This window comes from Vulpes vulpes, chromosome 12 (assembly GCF_048418805.1).
Source record: "Vulpes vulpes isolate BD-2025 chromosome 12, VulVul3, whole genome shotgun sequence".
NCBI classification, from domain to species: domain Eukaryota; kingdom Metazoa; phylum Chordata; class Mammalia; order Carnivora; family Canidae; genus Vulpes; species Vulpes vulpes.
In genome coordinates this window covers 155828002-155846535 of record NC_132791.1, presented here as the reverse complement: position 1 = coordinate 155846535, position 18534 = coordinate 155828002, and the positions used below count along the sequence as shown (strand labels likewise).

Below are 18534 nucleotides of genomic sequence, written 5' to 3'. Positions count from 1 at the left end.
TGGAGGCGGGGGCATGAGGTCTCAGCCCCCTTGTCTTGGCAGCTGGGTGGTCAAAGTGGTGAAAACCCTGCTGCTGAGGATGGGCTGTTCGTATGAGGCTACCTTTCTGGAGGACCAGGGCGGCTGGGAACTCATGGGGCAGGCGGAGAACCACCACCGGGGAGTGTCCCTGCTGGCAAGGTGAGGCTGGGGCGGCGGGGGCAGAGGTGGGGGGAGGGAGAGTCGTCAGCAAGGGAGAGACTCGGGTTTGCACCTGTCTCTGGGCAAGACCTTCCCTCAGCCCATCACCTCCTCTAAGTTGGGGGGTGGGGTGGCGTTCAACTCGGTGGGTGGACACGCTCTGTGGACGCTCACAGGCCATAACAGTGCCTGGCAACCGCAGAGCACTCAGCTTACATGCGAGGCACCTTTTCTCGCTGCATTAGGACTTAGTTCCTATACTAATACAGACGTGGTGGTGTAGTGAGTAGTTTACAGTGTGGCCCTGGAGCTGGGCTGCCTGGGTCTGAATCCCAGCTCACCACCTCTCAGCTGTGTGACTCAGGGCCAATTCCTGTCCCTCTCTGGGTCTCAGGTTCCCCCCACCCTCTGTCCTGCCCTGCTCATGTGGAAATAATAATAGGGGCCATCTCCAGGGTTTAGGATAAGGGTTGAAATACTTTGAACAGCTCCTGACATATGGGAAGGTTTCAGCACAGGTTAGCTTCCACTGCATTTTGCTGACTGGTGGAGCAGGGGTTACCAGCACAGCAGGATGCCAACCAAGGTCCAGAGAGGGACAGCTATGTACGAAAGGTCACACAGCCAGGAATAGGCAGTGCTGGGAGATGACCTGCTGACCCAGACCGGGGCTCTTCCCTTTGCCACTATACACAGCCTCCTGTAGGGTCAGGAAGGGGGACCTCGATTTCGACAATGTGGTTCCTGCAGGGATCTCAGGATACAATTACATTTATTGAGCACCTACTATGCTCTAGGCACCATGCAAAGAGCTATATGCTCTGTGCTCCTGGGCAAGCTTTCCCACTCTGAGCCTCAGGTTCCCCGTCTGTAAAACAAAGCAGTTAAACTAGATGGCCTCTGAGATCCTCTCCAGGTGGGAAATCCTGGGAACCCAGGACCCCAGGTGCCCCTGACTTGCTCAGAGGTTAGAGTGTCAGATCAGACCCCCCACTTCCCCAGCAGGTCCCCTGGGGCGGGAGAGCCTGAGGGGACTGCTCACCCTTCCTCACTCCCAGGGCCATGGTGCACTACTCCTGCCAGGAGCTATGCCGCATCCTGTACCTGCTCATCCCACTCCTGGAGAGAGGTGACGAAAAGCACAAGATCACTGCCACCGCCTTCTTTGTGGAGGTACCGAGGGGCAGCAGGCACGGGGTGAGGCTCCTCCTCCCCAGGCCCTGGAGCATGGGCCTCAGTTTATATTCCTGGTCATTTCTCCTGTGCAAACAGTACTTAAGAATGGAGAGTTTCATGGGCCTGGGTGCTCTAGAACATACAGACCTCATAGGGTCTCCCTTTGCTCCTCCTGTCTCCACTCCTTCCAGACTCCCCTCCATGCCCAGGCAACCTCCAGCCTTGGCTGGGCACTGCCTTGTGCGGAGCACCAGATTAGAGATGCAAGGTTGGTGATACAAATATGAAGTCAACTATGCCCAGTCCTCAGGGAATTCTCAGTGTGTCAGGGAAGTCAGAGGACACCCTAGTTATAACATGGGGTGCCAGGGAGTGACTTGTGTTCTGATGGGAGCAGTTTAGGCCGCGGTGGGAGAACAGGAAACTTGAGGTGGTGGTGGTGGTGGTGGTGGTGGTGGTAGCATCATGGAGGGCTTCCTGGAGGAAGCAACATGTAAGCTGAGTTGAGTGCATGGAGGGTACTAGGGAAGGTGCTGGGAAGGATGACTCAGGAGGTTGGTTAGGGTCAGAGCCAGAAGAGGAGACCCACCAGCGATAATAGCTAACATTTACTGAGCACTTACCATCTTCCAGGCACAGTCTTAGAGTTTTACACATATTGATTCATTGAATCCTCATAATAATCCATGATGCAGATGCTATTTCATCCCCCATTTTAGAGGAGGAAACTGAGGCACAGATTTAAGTCAATTTTCCAACACCACACAGCTTGTTAGGGGCAGACTCAGAATTCAAACCCAGACTCCTGGGTTCTCAAACCCAATCTCTCCCTCCCTGCCTCTCTCTCTTTAGTTTAGAAAAAAAATGTGGTAAAATATATATAAAATAAAAGTTAACCATTTTAGGGGCACCTGGGGGGCTCAGTCAGTTGAATGTCCAGCTCTTGGTTTTGGCTCAGGTCATGATCTCGGGGTCCTGGGGTTGAGCCCCGTGTCAGGCTCTGCGCCTAGTGTGCAGTCTGCTTGTCCTCCTCCCTCCTCCCTTCTCTCTCTCCCTCCCTCTCTCTCTCTCCGTCTCTCAAATAAGTAAAATCGTTAAAAATGAGTTACCCTTTTTGCCATGTTTACATGGACATCCCAGGGGCATGACGTACCCGCTCACTACGTGCAGCCAGCAGCACCATCCACAGAACTGCTCATCTTCCTTCCCGAGTGCAGCTTCTGTCTCAAACTGAAAGTGTATTCATTAAACACAACCTCCCAAAAAAATAAAATAAAATAAAAATAAACACAACCTCCCGTTCCGCCTCCCCAGCCCCTGGCAACCAACTTTCTACTCTGTCGCTATGAACTTGGCCATTGTAGGCTTCACGGAAGTGGAATCCACGTAAGTGGAATCATACAATATTTGTCCTTTTGTGTCTGGCTTATTTCTCTCAACATTATGTCTTCGAGGCTCATGCGTGACGTTAACAGGGCTCAGGATTACATGTTTTTTTTAAGGCTGAATAATATTCCCTTGTATGTAAACACCACACTTGGTTTATCCATTCATCTGTCTCTGGATGCTTGTAAAACCCACTGTCCCAACAACCACTCTTCCCGTCTTTCCTGACCTGCTGGTTGTCATGCCCGGGTCTGCGCTATCATCAGGGTCTGCAGTGTGGGGTTCAGAGGTAGGAGGCTCACTTTCTGCTCAGAAAGTGGAAGGTTAAGGAAGGCTTCCTGGAGGAGGTGCCATCTGAGCTGGGCCTTGACAGGTGAATAAAGTCTGTGAGATGGACAGGAGGCAGCAAGGCCCTCTGGGCATTTCCTGCATCTCTCCTGCCTTGCTAGATGGACTGTGAGTCTGCAGAGGAGGGACCATGTCGTGTTTGCATTACATCCCCGGCCCTGAAAGCTCCCTAAGAAGTAAGGATTGGATGGATGAGTGAGTCGCCCAGAGGAACACTTGGTCTGGCCGTGCTAGGACCAGTAGAAGGTGTCACCTCCAGGAGGACAAGCTTGGGTCGTGGGGTCAGGCGTCCTAGGTTCTGGCCCCAGCTCTGCCAGGTTCTAATTTCCTCAATGGACCTGGTGAGGGAAAGGTAATGTTCCGTTTCTAGAGGACCTGAGATATCCCAAACACTGTGCTGACCTCTTTCACATGTCACCCCTGGATTTGCACAGTATGGTGCTGAAAACAAGGCTGCTTCAAGATCCCACCACACAGCTCAAGGGATCCAGAGAGACTCTGGCTAGGTGTGCTTGACTGGATCTTCTTTTCTTTTCTCTCTCCTTTTTAAAAGATTTTATTTATTTATTTGAGAGAGAGAGAGAGAGAGAGCACAAGCAGGGGCAGGGGGCAGAGGCAGAGAGAGATGCAGACTCCCGCTGAGCAGGGAGCTCGATGCAGAGCTCGATCCCAGGACCCTGGGATCATGAGCTGAGCCAAAGACAGACGCTTAACCGACTGAGCCACCCAAGTGTCCCTGGATCCTCATTTCTGCTCACCCACTTCTCTCTAAGTGGTTCTTGGGGGAGACAGTGGAGGTTGCACCTTGCAGACCCCAGGGGAGGTTCCCAGGTCCACTACAAGGTCAGGGGCGCTAGGCTTAACCTTAGGGCCACTGCTCAATGTTCCCCTGGAACTCTGAGCAGTGGTCCTCAGCCAGCTTCAGTCCTTCTCCCACTCCTCAGAAGAGGGGGGCTACTCTTGGCCAGAGCCACTCCAATGTGGGGCCACATTCATGGTACCTTTTTTTTTTTTTAATTTTTATTTATTTATGATAGTCACAGAGAGAGAGAGAGAGAGGCAGAGACACAGGCAGAGGGAGAAGCAGGCTCCATGCACCAGGAGCCCGACGCGGGATTTGATCCCAGGTTTCCAGGATCACGCCCTGGGCCAAAGGCAGGCGCTAAACCGCTGCGCCACCCAGGGATCCCCTCACTGTGGTACCTTGACGTAGCTCGCATATCCTGCCCACCCAGGCTTCCCCAGCTGCCTGTGCTGTGATTGTCTATGTGTGTGCTGCTTCTCCCAAAGGCAGGTGAACTCAAAGGAGCTGTGTGATCTTGGCAAGTCCCAGAACCTGCCGTGTCTCAGTTTCCTCACTTGTAATGTGGGGATAATGAATTGCCCACCTCATAGGATTTTCTTAAAGATTTATTTATTTTAAAGAGAGAGAGTGAGAGAGAGAGAGAGTGCCTGTGTGTGTGGGGGGGGGGCGGGCAGAGGGAGAGGGAGAAAGAGAATCTCCAGGAGACTTCCTGCTAAATATGGAGCCTGACATAGGTCTTAATCCCACGATCCTGAGATCATGATCTGAGCTGAAGTCAGAAGTCAGACACTTAGCTGACTGAGCCATCCAGGCTCCCCTAGGGTTTTGATGAGGATTAAATGAGTTCATGTAAAGCTCTTAGGATAGTGTCTGCACCTAGGAAATACTGTCTGTGAGTCAGCTATGTTGCTATTATTATTTCTTTTTTAAAAGATTTTATTTATTTATTCATGAGACACAGAGAGAGAGAGAGAGAGGCAGAGACACAGGCAGAGGGAGAAGCAGGCTCCAGGCAGGGAGCCCGACACAGGACTCAATCCCAGGACCCCAGGATCACGCCCTGGGCCAAACGCAGGCTCTAAACCACTGAGCCACCCAGGGATCCCACTATTATTATTTCTTACCATCAGTACTCTTTTCTGCATCTCTAGTGTGTAGCCTGGTGCAGAGCAGACCCGAGTATCAGTTGTATGATGGGTGGAGGATGGGCCGAGGGTGGAGCCCCTCCTCTACTGCCTCCTCCCGCTCTGGGCCACCCCCTGCCCTTCTCCCCAGCTCTTTCTCCTCATCATACCCACACGGGGTCTCAATAGTCACACTAGAGGTAAGACCACACAGATAGTCGAAGTGTTTATGAGGATGACCAGGCAAGAACTAAAAAACAGTTGGTTGTCATGGGTGGAAGGTGGGGGGGAGGGGAAGGAGATGGGGTGATGCCTGGTTTGGCTAGGACAATGGGGTGTGGGGGGAACTGGTGGTGCTAAACCCAGCCATGGGAGCATAGGAGGAAGGGCAAGTCTAAGGAGGAAAGGAACCAAATTTCACATTGGGCCTGAACTCATGTACCAAAAGTGTTCCATAAGCATATACTCTACCCCAGAGCTTGTGTCAGGTCACAGGGACCCTGGGAGAAACGCTCAGCGTGTGTCTTCAAGGAAGCCCCAGTGGGATGGAGAAGGCAGACACATGAGCAAATAGGGGCACTCAGGTTTTCGTGGTCAGGGCTCCCAGGGGCCCAGAGAAGGGGGCAGTCCACCTGGGTGAGGCCTAGGGGCATTGTCAAACACGGCTTCAAGGGGGGCCGAGTTTTAGAGGGAGCCAGGCAGGGAGTAGGGGCTGGAGTGGAGGTGAGAACCCTGCCAGCACAGAAAGGACAAAACAGCCTGGGGCATTCCACAAACAATGGGCCACTTGGGGAGAAGCTGGCTGGGTGTAGGGTGGGCATGGAGTGAATGAGGCCCCAGGGGCAAGCAGGGCCCAATGGTGAAAAGTGGGGTGAGGGTGGCACGGAGGCTCTGAGCTGGACAGTGACATGTTCAGCCTTGCTGTGAGGTGCTGATGGACATCAGGTGGACATGTATGGCCCACTGTTGGTTTTCTGATTGGGAAGCTCTGGACAGCGGCACAGACGAGAGATGGTGACTTGGGTGTCACGTGCCCAGTTAAAGTCCTGGGCAGAGCTCATCGAGAACAGTGGGCAGAGTGAAGCCAGGCGGAGAGGACAGCCTTCAGCATCACCCACGCTGATGGCTGGGGAGGCAGGAGCCAGGGGCTGTCACCAACTAGAGCAGTGCCATGGGACATGAGAGCCACTAGCCACGTGGGGCCTATTCAGCCTCTGAGATGTGTCTGTCTGAACTGAAATGTGTTGTAAGTTTAAAATTCACACCACGTTTCAGACTTGGTTCAAAAAAATTTTTATAGAGTGTAAATAAAATATATCAATAATTTTTAATTTGATTACATAGCAAAATGATAATACTTTGGATATATGGGGTCGAATAAGATGCATTACTGACAATTACTGACATTAATTTCACCTTTTTTTTTTTTTCTTTTTTAATGTGGCTCCTAGAAAACTTAAACTTAGGCCTGTGGCTTGCCTTGGACGGCACTAACCAGATAGCCATCATTCATGTCCCACACTCAGCCCCTGGCCATCCATTGTGCACTCCCAGTGCCTGGGGAGACCGGGGAGGGGGTGTGTGTGTGGGGGTTGCCCTGTCCCTCGGCTCAGGAAGTAATTAACCATAACTCCTTCAGCTCCTTCAGATGGAGCAGGTGCGGCGGATCCCGGAGGAGTACTCTCTGGGGCGGATGGCAGAAGGCCTGAACCACCAGGACCCCATCATGAAAGTGCTGTGCATCCGAGGCCTGGTCATCTTGGCCCGCAGGACTGAGAAGGTGAGCAGAGGGCAGAGGAGAGCCTGGCCCAGCCAGGCCTGGAGCTGGAGGAAGGAGGGAGCTTGGTCATCACAGACTCTCGGATGCTGGAATCCGTTTCTGTCTCTGCCTCAGTTGCCCCATCTGTAAAGAGGATAGCCTTTTATAATTCCCTATACACTTTCTTCTTCTTCTTTTTTTTTTTCAAGATTTTATTTATTTCAGGGAAGGAGAGAGAGAGCACACAAGCAGGAGGAGGTGCAGAGGGAGAAGGAAAAGAAGGAGAAGCAGGCTCCCCACTGAGTGTTGGAGGCCGACAAGGGGCTCAATCCCAGGACCCTGTGATCAAGACCCAAGCAGAATGGGGCAACTGGGTGACTCAGTGGTTAGGTGTCTGCCTTTCGCTCAGGTCATGATCCCTGGGTCCTGGGATTGAGTCCTGCATCGGGCTCCCCACAGGGAGCCTGCTTCTCACTCTGCCTGTGTCTCTGCCTCTCTCTGTGTGTTTCATGAATAAATAAATAAAATATTAAAAAAAAAAAAAAAAAGGCCCGAGCAGAAGGCAGACACTTAACTGACTGAGCCATTTAGGTGCCCCAGACTTTATTCTTTTTGAAATAGTTTTTAATCCAATTTTTGCACAATAACCCAGAAGGCAGTATGTATACAAGGGGTTGGGGATGGCAGTAATTATTCCTATTTTACAGATTAGGAACCTGAGGCCCAGATTGTTGGTGCATCTTAACAGTTTTTTAAAGATTTTATTTATTTATTCATGAGAGACAAAGAGGCAGAGACATAGGCAGAGGGAAAAGCAGGCCCCATGCAGGAAGCCCAATGAGGGACTCAAGCCCAGAACCCCAGAATCACACCCTGAGCCAAAGGCAGATGCTCAACTGCTGAGCCACCCAGCCATCCCCATATTAACATTTTAAAAGAGCTTTGTGTTCCCCTACCAGACACCATTGCAGCTCCTGGCATAGAGGGACAAAGGGGCAGGATGTAGACTCAGAAGGCTAACTAGTAATGCAGGTCATCCACCTGGTGCCAACAGGGGGGTGGCAGCCAAGGGCCTCAGGTATCCAGACCAGGAAGGAGTCGGTGAGGCCAAAGAGGACTTTGGGGACAGCAAGAGCTTGAGTGAAGACATTCTAGGCAGGTGGGATGGCATGACCAAGGGCCTGGAGGTGGCACCTGCCTCACCAAGTTCATCTCAGTGAATCAGAAGCTGGGGCTCCCACCTGTTGGGCCCTGCCATCAGGTAGAAGCCCACATCCCAAATGGTCCTGCCCCGCAGACTGCCAAGGTGCAGGCCCTCCTGCCCTCCATGGTGAAGGGGCTGAAGAGCATGGATGGGCTGCTGGTGGTGGAGGCCGCCCACAACATCAAGACCATCTTGAAGGGGCAGGACCGGAAGCTGACGGACAGCTCGGTCTATGTGGAGATGCTGCAGATCCTGCTGCCACACTTCAGCGATGTAAGGGATCTCATGGGGGTGGGCGTGGGGGTGGGGGGCAGCCTTTGGAGGGTGGCTCTTCACTACTCTGGGGGCTGTCATAGCTCCCGTGGCCCACCGAGGCAGGGCCAAGCTCAGTCAGCCCAGGGGAAAGGACGCTTTGTTCCAACTGGCGTGTGTCTTTTTGTAAGTGGTTTGCACAGAGAAGGATCCTTTTGTAATCAAGGTTCCCCGGACACTTACCTCATTGCAAATGACCACCTAGAGGGGGCACACATTTTTAGCTGGGTCTGGCGGGGGGCGGGGGGGGGCATTTTTCCACTTGGCATTTTAGGTGAGCAGGGTTTACCTGGCTGGGAAAAATGGGCAGAGCTCCGGACCTAGGCTCCAGTGAGAGGGGACACTGGCCCCAGGTCACCCCACCAGGTGGCCTCCTCTCTGCTCCATCTCTGTGCCTCTTGTGCCTGGAGGGCCTCCCCTTAGAATGAGTGGAAGGAAGGCTGTGTGCATCCATGGGGGGCTCAGAGGCAGCCTCCTGGAGGAGAGAGCATGCCTCAGCCTCTGGATCTGCCCCAGTCACGAGAGGACGTGCGCTCCTCCTGCATCAACCTGTACGGCAAGGTGGTCCAGAAGCTGCGGTCGCCCCACACCCCAGCCGTGGAGGAGCAGCTGATCAGCACCTTGGTGCCCTTGCTGCTGACCATGCAAGAGGGCAACGCCAAGGTGAGCCAGGTGAGTGTGTGCAGGCGCCGGGCCCTGTGGCCGAGCCTCACTTTACGGAAACCAAGCCAGCGTCACTGACAATCTGTTATGGACGAGTCTGTTTGCCAAAGGCAGCCGTGTCCGAATCCCTGCTCAAAGGGAACAACGTCACTTGTGCATTTCAAATAGGAACTGATTTTTCCCAAATTCAGTTTCACGAAACTTTTTCTCCCCTGGAATATGTTCCGGCTGTCCTGGAATTCCCCAGCTCTTGTACTCTCTTCCTGTTGGTCTCCAGAAATGTATGAAGACCCTGTTCCACTGTTCTTGCTTCATGGCATGGGAATTGCCGAAAAGAGCTTATAGCCGGAAGTCCTGGGACAACCAGCAGCAGACGGTGGCCAAGATATGCAAGTACCTTGTGAGTGCTTTGGAAACTGCAGTGGTTCCCAAGGAGTGCGTAGGAGGTGGGCGATGCTTTCCCCCTTTCTCTTCCTTCTTGCACGAGCATCCTGACTGGCAATTCCACTGCTACCAACACATTGATGGGTCCTGAACGTTCATCTACATTTCTAGCTTCTCACTTCCAGTGTCCCTCTCCAGTGGCTTACCGGACACCTTCCTGCTGAACCACACGCACTTCAGCTTATGGCCTTCCCATTTCAATTCTGCTCTGTCCCTCTAGATGCCCAAAGCAGAAACCTAGAATTATCCGAGTCTCCATCTCCCTCACCTTCCACGTTCGATCAATCTTAAATATCCTAACCATTTCTGCGTCTGCTTTTTTCCCTCCCTGTCCTCACTGTCCCTGCCCTTAGTTTAGGTGCGGCACCAATGTCTCCGAGGCGGGCCGTGGATCCATCCACCCCCTGGCTCTCTCTGCCTTGAATTTCATCTCTCCCCATCCCATCCCATCCCCACTTGGGCCACCAGAACCACAAACATGAGTCTGTCTGTGTCACAGCCCTGCTTTAAGAGCTTTATTAGTTCCCTTTTCTGCATCAGCAATTCCCAGGCTGAATTCTCTGAGACACCCATCCCACAGGAAATGCCCCACAGAGGAGAAAAGGGGTTCTAAGATGAATAAGTTTGGGAAACACTGCTTCACCATCTTCCTCCTGGGGATTTTCAAGGCCACCAGCTCATTAAAGGCTCTGAAATGTTCTATGCTGAGATGTTCTGTGGCTGTTGAATCCATGGTTTCCCAAACTTATTTAACCACCAAACTCCTCTTTCCAGGTAACACCTGAGGGCATCCTGGGGTAGGAGCAGGCCACCAACATGCCATGGCACACATGCTAGAAGGTTTGCCACCTAGTCTCCTCTACCTCCCCTGCTGTCACAGCCTCCTCAGGATGCAAACTCAAAGACAGGGATTAGCATGTAGGGGGTTTATTAGGGTGCAGCATTGGGGTCGACAGCCCCATGTCCACTTGTTACTGGATGCCAGCCACCCTGGGAAGGGACTTGACTTTGGGCCAGCAGTTCTGTTCCTCGGAGGCAGTCCCCAGCGTTAGGGGACTAATCCTTCCCACTGGAGGGAGATCTGGGTGGGGCATGCCAGCACTCACAACACCAATCTCATGAAAATATGCAAGGCAACAGATTGTTCCTAGGATTCAGAAGAGGGGCTGGCCACTACCATTTATCAGTAATACTTAAGACCTCTGCACTCCGGGGTCTAGTATTATTACCATCATTTCACAGACAGTAGAAGAGGCCCAGAGGAGGCATTTGGCCAGGGCACTAACTGAAATACCTACAGTGACCAGGGACTGGGCGGAGGATAATTACAGGTGATGTGGAAGTGGTCAACCTAAAAGGGCCCAGGCCCTGTTAAAAGCATGAGAGGGTCCTCTGCTTTCACAAGAAAAGCCACAAACCCAGATTTTCATAAGACATTAATTAGCAATCAATTTAGCTTGCTGAAAACGCTGTGCTGGTCATTGCTCTGCCAATGACTTGTGGTTTGTGGGCTGCCGGCTTGTGACGTCTGCGTTAGACCCCTTTAGATTCTGTTTCTGCTCTTTCCAGCATCAACAGGTTTGCTCATGTGAAGGTCAACTTCTAGCTTTAGCTTTAAGGAGGGGGCGGTAACTCATCCATCCATCCATCCATCAATCCATCCATCCATCCAATGCTTTCTGGGCATCTCTGCCACACCAAGCTTTGTCCAGGATACTGAGGAATATCCTGAGTCTGAGCTGAGTGAGCTGGTCCCATCTCTTGGGGGAGCTCTGGATCCTGTGGGGGAGATAGGTATAAATAATCAGAGTGCAATGTCATAGGTGACATGACAAGAGCTGTGCAAGATGCTGTAGGAACATGCAGCATGGTGAGAGCAGCTCTATCCAAGAGTTGAGAAAGGCTTCAGAGAGGAGGTGGCTTCTGAGCTGAGCCTCAAGGGATGAGAGATGCATCAGATGAAGAAGAGAGGGATGGGCAGGCCCATCAGGAGCAATTGCTTGCACCAGGCACAGATCTGGGGAGAGCCAGGCCACATCCTGGCACTGGAGCTCAGTGTGCATAGAGGTAGAGTCATTGGTAGAAACTGAGGCTGAGGAGCATGATCATGAGGGCTTTGATGCCAGCCAGGACTAGAGTTTACTCACTGACGTGCAGATTGTCAACTGGAGAGTAATCATATCAGATTCTTCTTTATTTCCCTCAACAATGCCTGTGTCCTAGTTTTTCCTTGATCAAACCCATCCTGAACACCACTGTCAGACTATGTTGCCCAAAACATTGCTTTGTCATTGCTCTATCAAGAAAGGCTCCTGGATTCCTATTTTCCAATGCATAAGTAAGCCTTATTCCTGTCTGGCTCTTAAGGAATTTTGAGACCTAACTCTCCAGTTTATTCTTCACTGCTCTGTAACTTGAATTCTTCACCCTGATCAGAGCTGACTCCTTATCTATCATGTCCCTTGCATACCATGTCCATTCTGACTTGGCCGGACTTTTTATTTTAGAACTTTCCTTTGAGCAGCAGCAGGGGGTGGCCTGGCAGGGGATGCACCCAAGGCAGGAAGACCAGGGAAAGGATCGTTAAAATCCGCGAAGAGAAGATGAAGCCTGGGCTCTGGGGGCCTCAGGCAGAGAGGCCAGGATGGGTGGCAGAGAAGTTTAGGAGGCAAGGGGCCAGGGCTTGGCTGCCTACTTGGCTCACCGTTCCTAGTTCTGGGAAGGGTGGATGGGCAGTTAGTACCTCTGAGGAGGGCCCAGCGCTCTTGGGCTTTCTCTTTGTCTCAGGTGACTACCCACCAGGACAGCGCCTTCACATTCCTCAGCCAGAGCCTGGAGTATGCCAAGAATTCCCGGGCCTCCCTCCGGAAGTACTCAGTCATGTTCATAGGTAACCTATCAAAACTAGTTTTGCTGCTGGGACTCTGCCTCCTGTCCATTTTGCTTCCTCCCCTTGGAAGGAAGCTGCCAGTCCTTCGGGCGCCTGGGAAACACCTCCCCTTGGGTATGAGGTTTGCCAGCAGATAGTAGCAGTTCAAATTGGAAAGGTCTTCCCTCCTTTAAGAAACCTGCTTGGGAAGTGGGCCCCAAGGTGGATCCAGCCTGAAGTCCTTGTGCAGGTCACAACCTTGGCAACTGTACACAGCGGAACCGCTGCTTCCCACCCCCAAGCCCCAGTGCAGCCTGGGTCCAGGCCCAGTGGGAGCCTAACATTGACTGTGTCAGGAGGGGCCAAGCTGTGCAGTAGAAAGAGTGAAATAGAATCTCAGCTCCACGGAGTTATTTACTCCTGTAAAATGGGGATTAGCTCCTGTTTCACAGGTCAGAGGAGAATATTTTTTAAAAATGTGAAGCCTGGCTAGTCAAGGTGCTCCCTCAAGGTGCTCATGGTGCTCACACCATGTTTCCCATAATTTCAACCTCTGCCTTTCTGGGGGAAAAACAACTAGATTCCCCTCAGTCAGAATCCCCTACTTCATCCCAGACCCTTCTGATGGCATGTGGGAATGTCTCCTCCCAGCTACTCCCCTCCCCTCCGCTAACAACCACACACTCTTAACCAGGACTAGGAGACCCCGCTGCAAAGAAGCTTGGAGAGGATGACATTCCCATCCCCTACTTTTTTTTTTTAAGATTTTATCCATTTATTCATGAAAGACACACACACACACACACACACACGTGGGGAGAGAGAGAGAGAGAGAGAGAGAGAGGCAGAGACACAGGCAGGGGGAGAAGCAGGCTCCATGCTGGGAGCCCGATGTGGGACTCGATCGCAGGACCCCAGGACCATGCCTTGTGTCAAAGGCAGGCGTTAAACGGCTGAGCCACCCAGGGATCCCTCCATCCCCCACTTTGAAAAGTGATGCTTCTTTTAGTTCCTTTCCCCGATTCATTTGTGGTTTGCATCAGTCCAGTCACCCACACACCAATTCACTGGTTCAGTTAGCAAATGCTGCTTGATGCTCCACTCTATGTCAGGTACCATGTCTAGTGTAGAGAAACAGAGAAGTCTTCTGGAGGTGATGTGGATATCTGGCGTAGGGCTGGGGTGGGGGTGTATGTGCTGTTAACATGCTCCAGGCAGGGACAGAGAAGCAATGCCCAGGGCTGGAGGCATCCCTCAGACTGTGGGGGCCTGCTCAGAGGCAGCTTCTCACACAGAGTGACATTATCTCCTAGATGTGGACATTTCTAAATCTTGCTCCAAATTAATCATATCTAAAAGTGTTCGTGTTTAACACTTGAGTCTGTTCTCTGTGCCAGGGGCCTGTGCTTGGGAAGAGGAGAGGACGCATCCACCCCCAGCACAACCCCAGACCTGGTGCAGTGACTTCTAAACTCTTGTGGGTTTATGAAATCCTGAAAAAGTTATGAACACTTTCCCCAGAAAAATGCATCCATGCAGACAATTGCGCTTATGATTTAAGATCCTTAGAGACTGCCCTCCCCACTTTCCCACCCCAAGTGGAGCTAAGCTTGGGACCCTGGGCCTGGTGGGAGATATTCATAAGTCACGAAGTACATCACAGTATATACAGACGGAGAAACTCAGACACTCTGGGAACCCAGAGAGGCACCTAACCTAGTGTGGGCGTAGGGTCAGGAAGGATTTCCTGGAGAAGTAATATGTTAAGCTGAATAGTCAAGGATAAATAGAATGAGTGAGGGAGAGAAATGTGGGAAGGGCCTCACAATAGGAGAGATGTCTGGCCTGGTGGGTTCAAGGACCTGCAGGTGCTTTGGGAGCCAGGCATGCAGGCGTGGAGCAGGGGAGGGCTGAGTGTGGTCGAGGAGCAGAGTCTCAGGCCCTCCAAGGGCCCATCGACCACCTGCCTGAAAGGTACATGAAGCACTCCATGTCCTTTATATTCATGCTGCTCCAACTTTCTGGAGGAGGGGGCAGTTAGGGCAACACCTCCCCAAGTCTCAGATGAGGACATTAAGGGCCAGCCTCAGACCACCAATGGCCACACTGTTACAGTCAGCTGTAGCCGAGATACTGTCACAGTCAGCTGTAGCCGAGATCCTGTCCCTGTCCTGGCACCATCACTGCCCTCTGGGCCTGCCAACGTCTCCTGGGACCCCTCTTGGGGAACCTGTCCCAGGGTCAAAAGGAATGTTCTCATTCGTGAGACTCAAGTTGGATGGGAGAGCTTCTCTTAGGAGGTCTGGTCTGTGGGCGGGGGTCGGGGTCAGGAGGTGGATGCACTCACCTCTTGGATTACACTCAAGGGTCCCTGGTCCCTTGCATGGAGAGCATAATGACAGAAGACCGTCTGAACGAAGTGAAAGCAGGTAAGTCATATCCTACATCTTTGAGATCTCAGGGGCCAGTGAGAGGATGAGTGGGCTCAGAGTGGGTGACAGGGGACAGAAGGCAAGTGGCTTCAGCTCAGTCCAGCTGCGCTAGTCTTTATCCACAGCGAGTAGGGTTAAGGGGTCACCAAGACAGCATACACCACCCCAGCCCAGGGGAGGTTACAGTCTAAGGAACCAGGCTAGAAAACAAGCCCCAAACCATTTAGTGCAGGGCCAGTAGTTCAGACTCTTACTGGAGGCAGATTAATTTTGTAACTGGGAAAACTAATGGGAGCATGAGGCTGGGGCAGTCCAAGAAGGCTTCCTGGAGGAGGCAGGTTTTGATTCAGGCTTCAAAAGGCAGGCACAATTTGAAGAGCTGGGAGGAAGGAAGGTGAGATGAGGGGATACTAAGCAGAGTGCCTAAGCCAAGGCACGGAAATGAGAAGGAGGGATGAGCTGTGAGATCCATGTGGGGGCCTGGTCTTAAAAAGTGGCCTTTCCCCTCCCCATGACCCAGCTCTGGAAGACCTGAGACACGACCCAGAAGCATTGGTGTGCATCTATGCAGCCCAGGCCCAGGACCACATCCTGGCCAGCTGCTGGCGGAACTCCTGGCCGCTGCCACACGGGGACTCATGGGTGTGCGACCCGGTCACCACGCACCGCTGGAGCCCTAGCTGTGAGAACCTGCCCACTTCCCACCAGCGGCGCTCCTGGATCATGCAGCTGCTGGGCTCCTGGAAGATGTCCTTGAAGCAGTGATGTCCCTGAGCCCCCAACCCTCCTCAGGGGCGGCCACGGCCACAGCCATGCCCCCTATAAATGCCACGTGGCTTACCTCTCCCCCTGAGTGTTTCCTCCTGGGAGGCGCTACTGCTCTGTGCCACACACACCTGAGATGAGCATGACCTTCACTGTGGACTCGGCCAATGGTTACAGTCTCACACAGGCTGCTTCATCCACATTTTATAGGTTGGAAAGCCAAGGCTCAGAGAAATGAAGTGGCTTCCTTAAGGCCACAGAGCAAGTCTCCTGCATGCCTCAGTGTCCCCTCCCCCACTGGGAGGGCAGAAGAACAAGAGGGGATGACGATTGGGGTGTAGGGGAAGGAAAAGGAGACTCTCCGGCCCCATGACATACACATATCCCGGAACCCTGACCTCTTGGGTCTCTGCTCAGATATTGTCTGTCTCTTATTCAGGTAACATTCACTGAGCACCTAACTTGGGCCAGGCCTGCTCTGGGTGCAGGAGGAGAACAGGACCAGTCCTAGGCCCTAGTAATTCGTAGTCTGATGGAGTGGTTTTCAAAAGGGGTGATTTTGATCTGCAGGGAACACTTGGCAATATCTGGAGACATTTGTGGTTGTTGGGTAGAGCCCAGAGATGCTGCAAACATCCTACAGTGCACAGACAGCCCTGCAGTGAAGAATTATCTATCCCAAATGGTCAAAAGTGCTGAGTTTGAGATGCTTTGGTCTGATAGAAGTGTCAGAGACATGTAAAGACACCAACAGCCCAGTGCTCTGATGAAGGGACTCACGGGAGCTGTGAAGTCCAAAGGATGTACATAAGCCAGCTGGGAGTTGGGGTGTCAGGGAAGGATTGCCAGAGACAAGACCCCCCCACTAGAGGGGTTCGAAAGATGATCACATGGTGGGCTTGTACACAGGACAGCAGGGCACATGGGACTGAGGACCAGCTGCTGATAGGTAGGTTCAGGGGATCTTAGAGTGTGTGTGTTGGGAGTATCAGGGCCAGGGCCAGTCACTGCGGCCTTGGAAGCTGTGTGAAGGAGGGAGGCTTCAGGGAGCAGCGTGAAGGCACACTGTGGTGTTAAGCAGGGGAGAGATGTGGGGAAACATTGGCTTTAGAAAGCTCCTTCCTCTAGATGATACAGAAACCCTAGAGGCACGGCTGGTGGGACCACGGTTGGGTGCAGCCCTTCTGGACACAAATCTGTCACTATTCAGTCATACTAGATTTATGTATGCCGTGATCTGAGCACACATCTTGGAGCTGGATTCTGGGCCTAAGAGCAGGAAAGGGGGTGGTCCTGGCACATAACCTTTTCCATCGCCAAGAAGGTTCACAAACATGGGCCTCCTTGGAGTCTAACAATAGCCACGTGGAGTTATGGAGAAGGCAGGCCGGCTTCAATGCCCACATTCCACAGATGAAGACAGGGCTCGAAGGTGAGTGGTCCTTGTCCAAGGTCACACAAGAGAATTAGTAGAAATGTGGGTTCCAAAGCTCTCCCAACTTCCACATCTGAGCACTTTCCAACCAAAGACACTGCTGCTTTCATTGGCCAGAACCCAGGTCTGGGCTGGCCTTGACAAAGGACAGCTACCCCATTCTGGGTCTAGGTGGCTTCAAAGCACAATAGAGGCTGACAGTCTCAGTAACTGGCCAACGACCCCAAGAGGAAAGACACAGGCATGGCCCTGGAAGGCTCACGTACATCATCCTTAGCCCTGCTGTCCCTGGGATCAGATAATGACCAAGCCTGCCTTCTCCCCTGCTGGGCCTGCCATCTCTTCTCTGCAGCCTTGTCAATCTCTTAATCCAGCCTGCCCCATCATCCTTCACTTGGCAACCCAGGCCTTCCTAAAACAAATCTGCCCTTAGGTCTATCACCTGATCACTATCCTCTGCTAGATAAAGGGCTACAAGATAAAGGCCTGACTGCCCTCTGGCCCCCATTCATCTTGCTGGTCTTTCCTGTTGACTCTTGTGGTACCCAGCATGCCAGGCTCTTGCACACCTCCATGCCTCTCTGCACGGAGATTCCCATTGCCTAAAATGCTCAACTCCCCTCCAGCCCCCACCCATCTGGGGAGACCTTCCTCATCGCTGCAGAGAACATGGGTCTGTGAAGTCTCAGCTGAGCCCCCGAGGTAACACCCACCCTTCTGTACCTTTATTGTGCAGACTCGTGAAAGGTGGTTTAGATTGGTCTGCTGCCTGTCCGCCTTCCCTTCTAAAACAGGCGGTGGGCTCCCTGAGGCTATAGCACTCAAGGCAGGGCCCCAGCAGCCATCCTGGGGAACCTATGGCTGCAGCAAGGTGCACCTGGCCTGGAGATCTTGTTTCCATCGCAGCTGAGGCCGGTAGGGAGTGGTTAACCTCAGAAATAGGCATGTCTGATCAGAACGCCCCTGTCCTTGAAATTCTTTTTTTTTTTTTTTTCTTGAAATTCTTTAGAAGGTACCACTGCACCCTGAGGAAGACCCAAGTCCTCAGAATCACTACCCATCATCCCTCCCACCTCACCTACTCGTCACCCTCTTTCTCATTCTGCTCCAGCACCCCCACCATCCGGAGATCCCCTCCCTGGGGCTGAGCACTGCCAGCCCCCTCCATAGAGAATGCTCTTCCCAGACAGGCTCTGGCCACCGTGGGACCCCTCCTCTGCTTGAATGCATGTACACCCAGCTAACACCCCACACCCATAGAGACACCTGGGTGGCTCAGTTAGTTGGGCCTCCAGCTGCTTTTTAAAAAATTTTTAAATGATTTTATTCATGAGAGGCACAGACACAGGCAGAGAGAGAAGCAGGCTCCCTGCAAGGAGCCCAGCGTGGGACTCGATCCCAGGACCCCAGGATCACACCCGGGGCTGAAGGCAGACGCCGAGCCGCCGAGCCGCCGAGCCACCGGGGCTGCCCTGGGCCTCCAACCCTAGATTTCAGTTCAGGTCATGACCTCAGGGTCCTGAGATGAGCCCCCATCTGGCTCCCTGCTTAGGGTGGAGTCTGTCTCTCCCTCTGCCTTTGTCACTCCCCCTGCATATACCCGCGCTCTTTCTTAAAATAAAAAAGTCTTTA

At 52.6% G+C, this 18534-nt stretch overlaps 1 protein-coding gene across 2 annotated transcripts in view; it reads left to right on the top strand.

Annotated features, from left to right (window-relative positions):
- MROH7 (maestro heat like repeat family member 7) overlaps positions 1-15548 on the top strand; it is a 54566-nt gene extending 39018 nt beyond the window's left edge. For both annotated transcript variants that reach the window (XM_072730835.1, XM_026007011.2), the window contains 9 exons: positions 43-180; positions 1239-1353; positions 6659-6799; positions 8076-8255; positions 8811-8966; positions 9235-9357; positions 12189-12291; positions 14637-14699; positions 15223-15548. In XM_072730835.1, coding sequence (XP_072586936.1) covers positions 43-180; positions 1239-1353; positions 6659-6799; positions 8076-8255; positions 8811-8966; positions 9235-9357; positions 12189-12291; positions 14637-14699; positions 15223-15467 — 1264 coding nt within the window. In that variant the 3' untranslated portion in view covers positions 15468-15548. The remainder of the gene's footprint in view (positions 1-42; positions 181-1238; positions 1354-6658; positions 6800-8075; positions 8256-8810; positions 8967-9234; positions 9358-12188; positions 12292-14636; positions 14700-15222) is intronic.
- The last annotated feature ends 2986 nt before the right edge of the window (positions 15549-18534 follow it).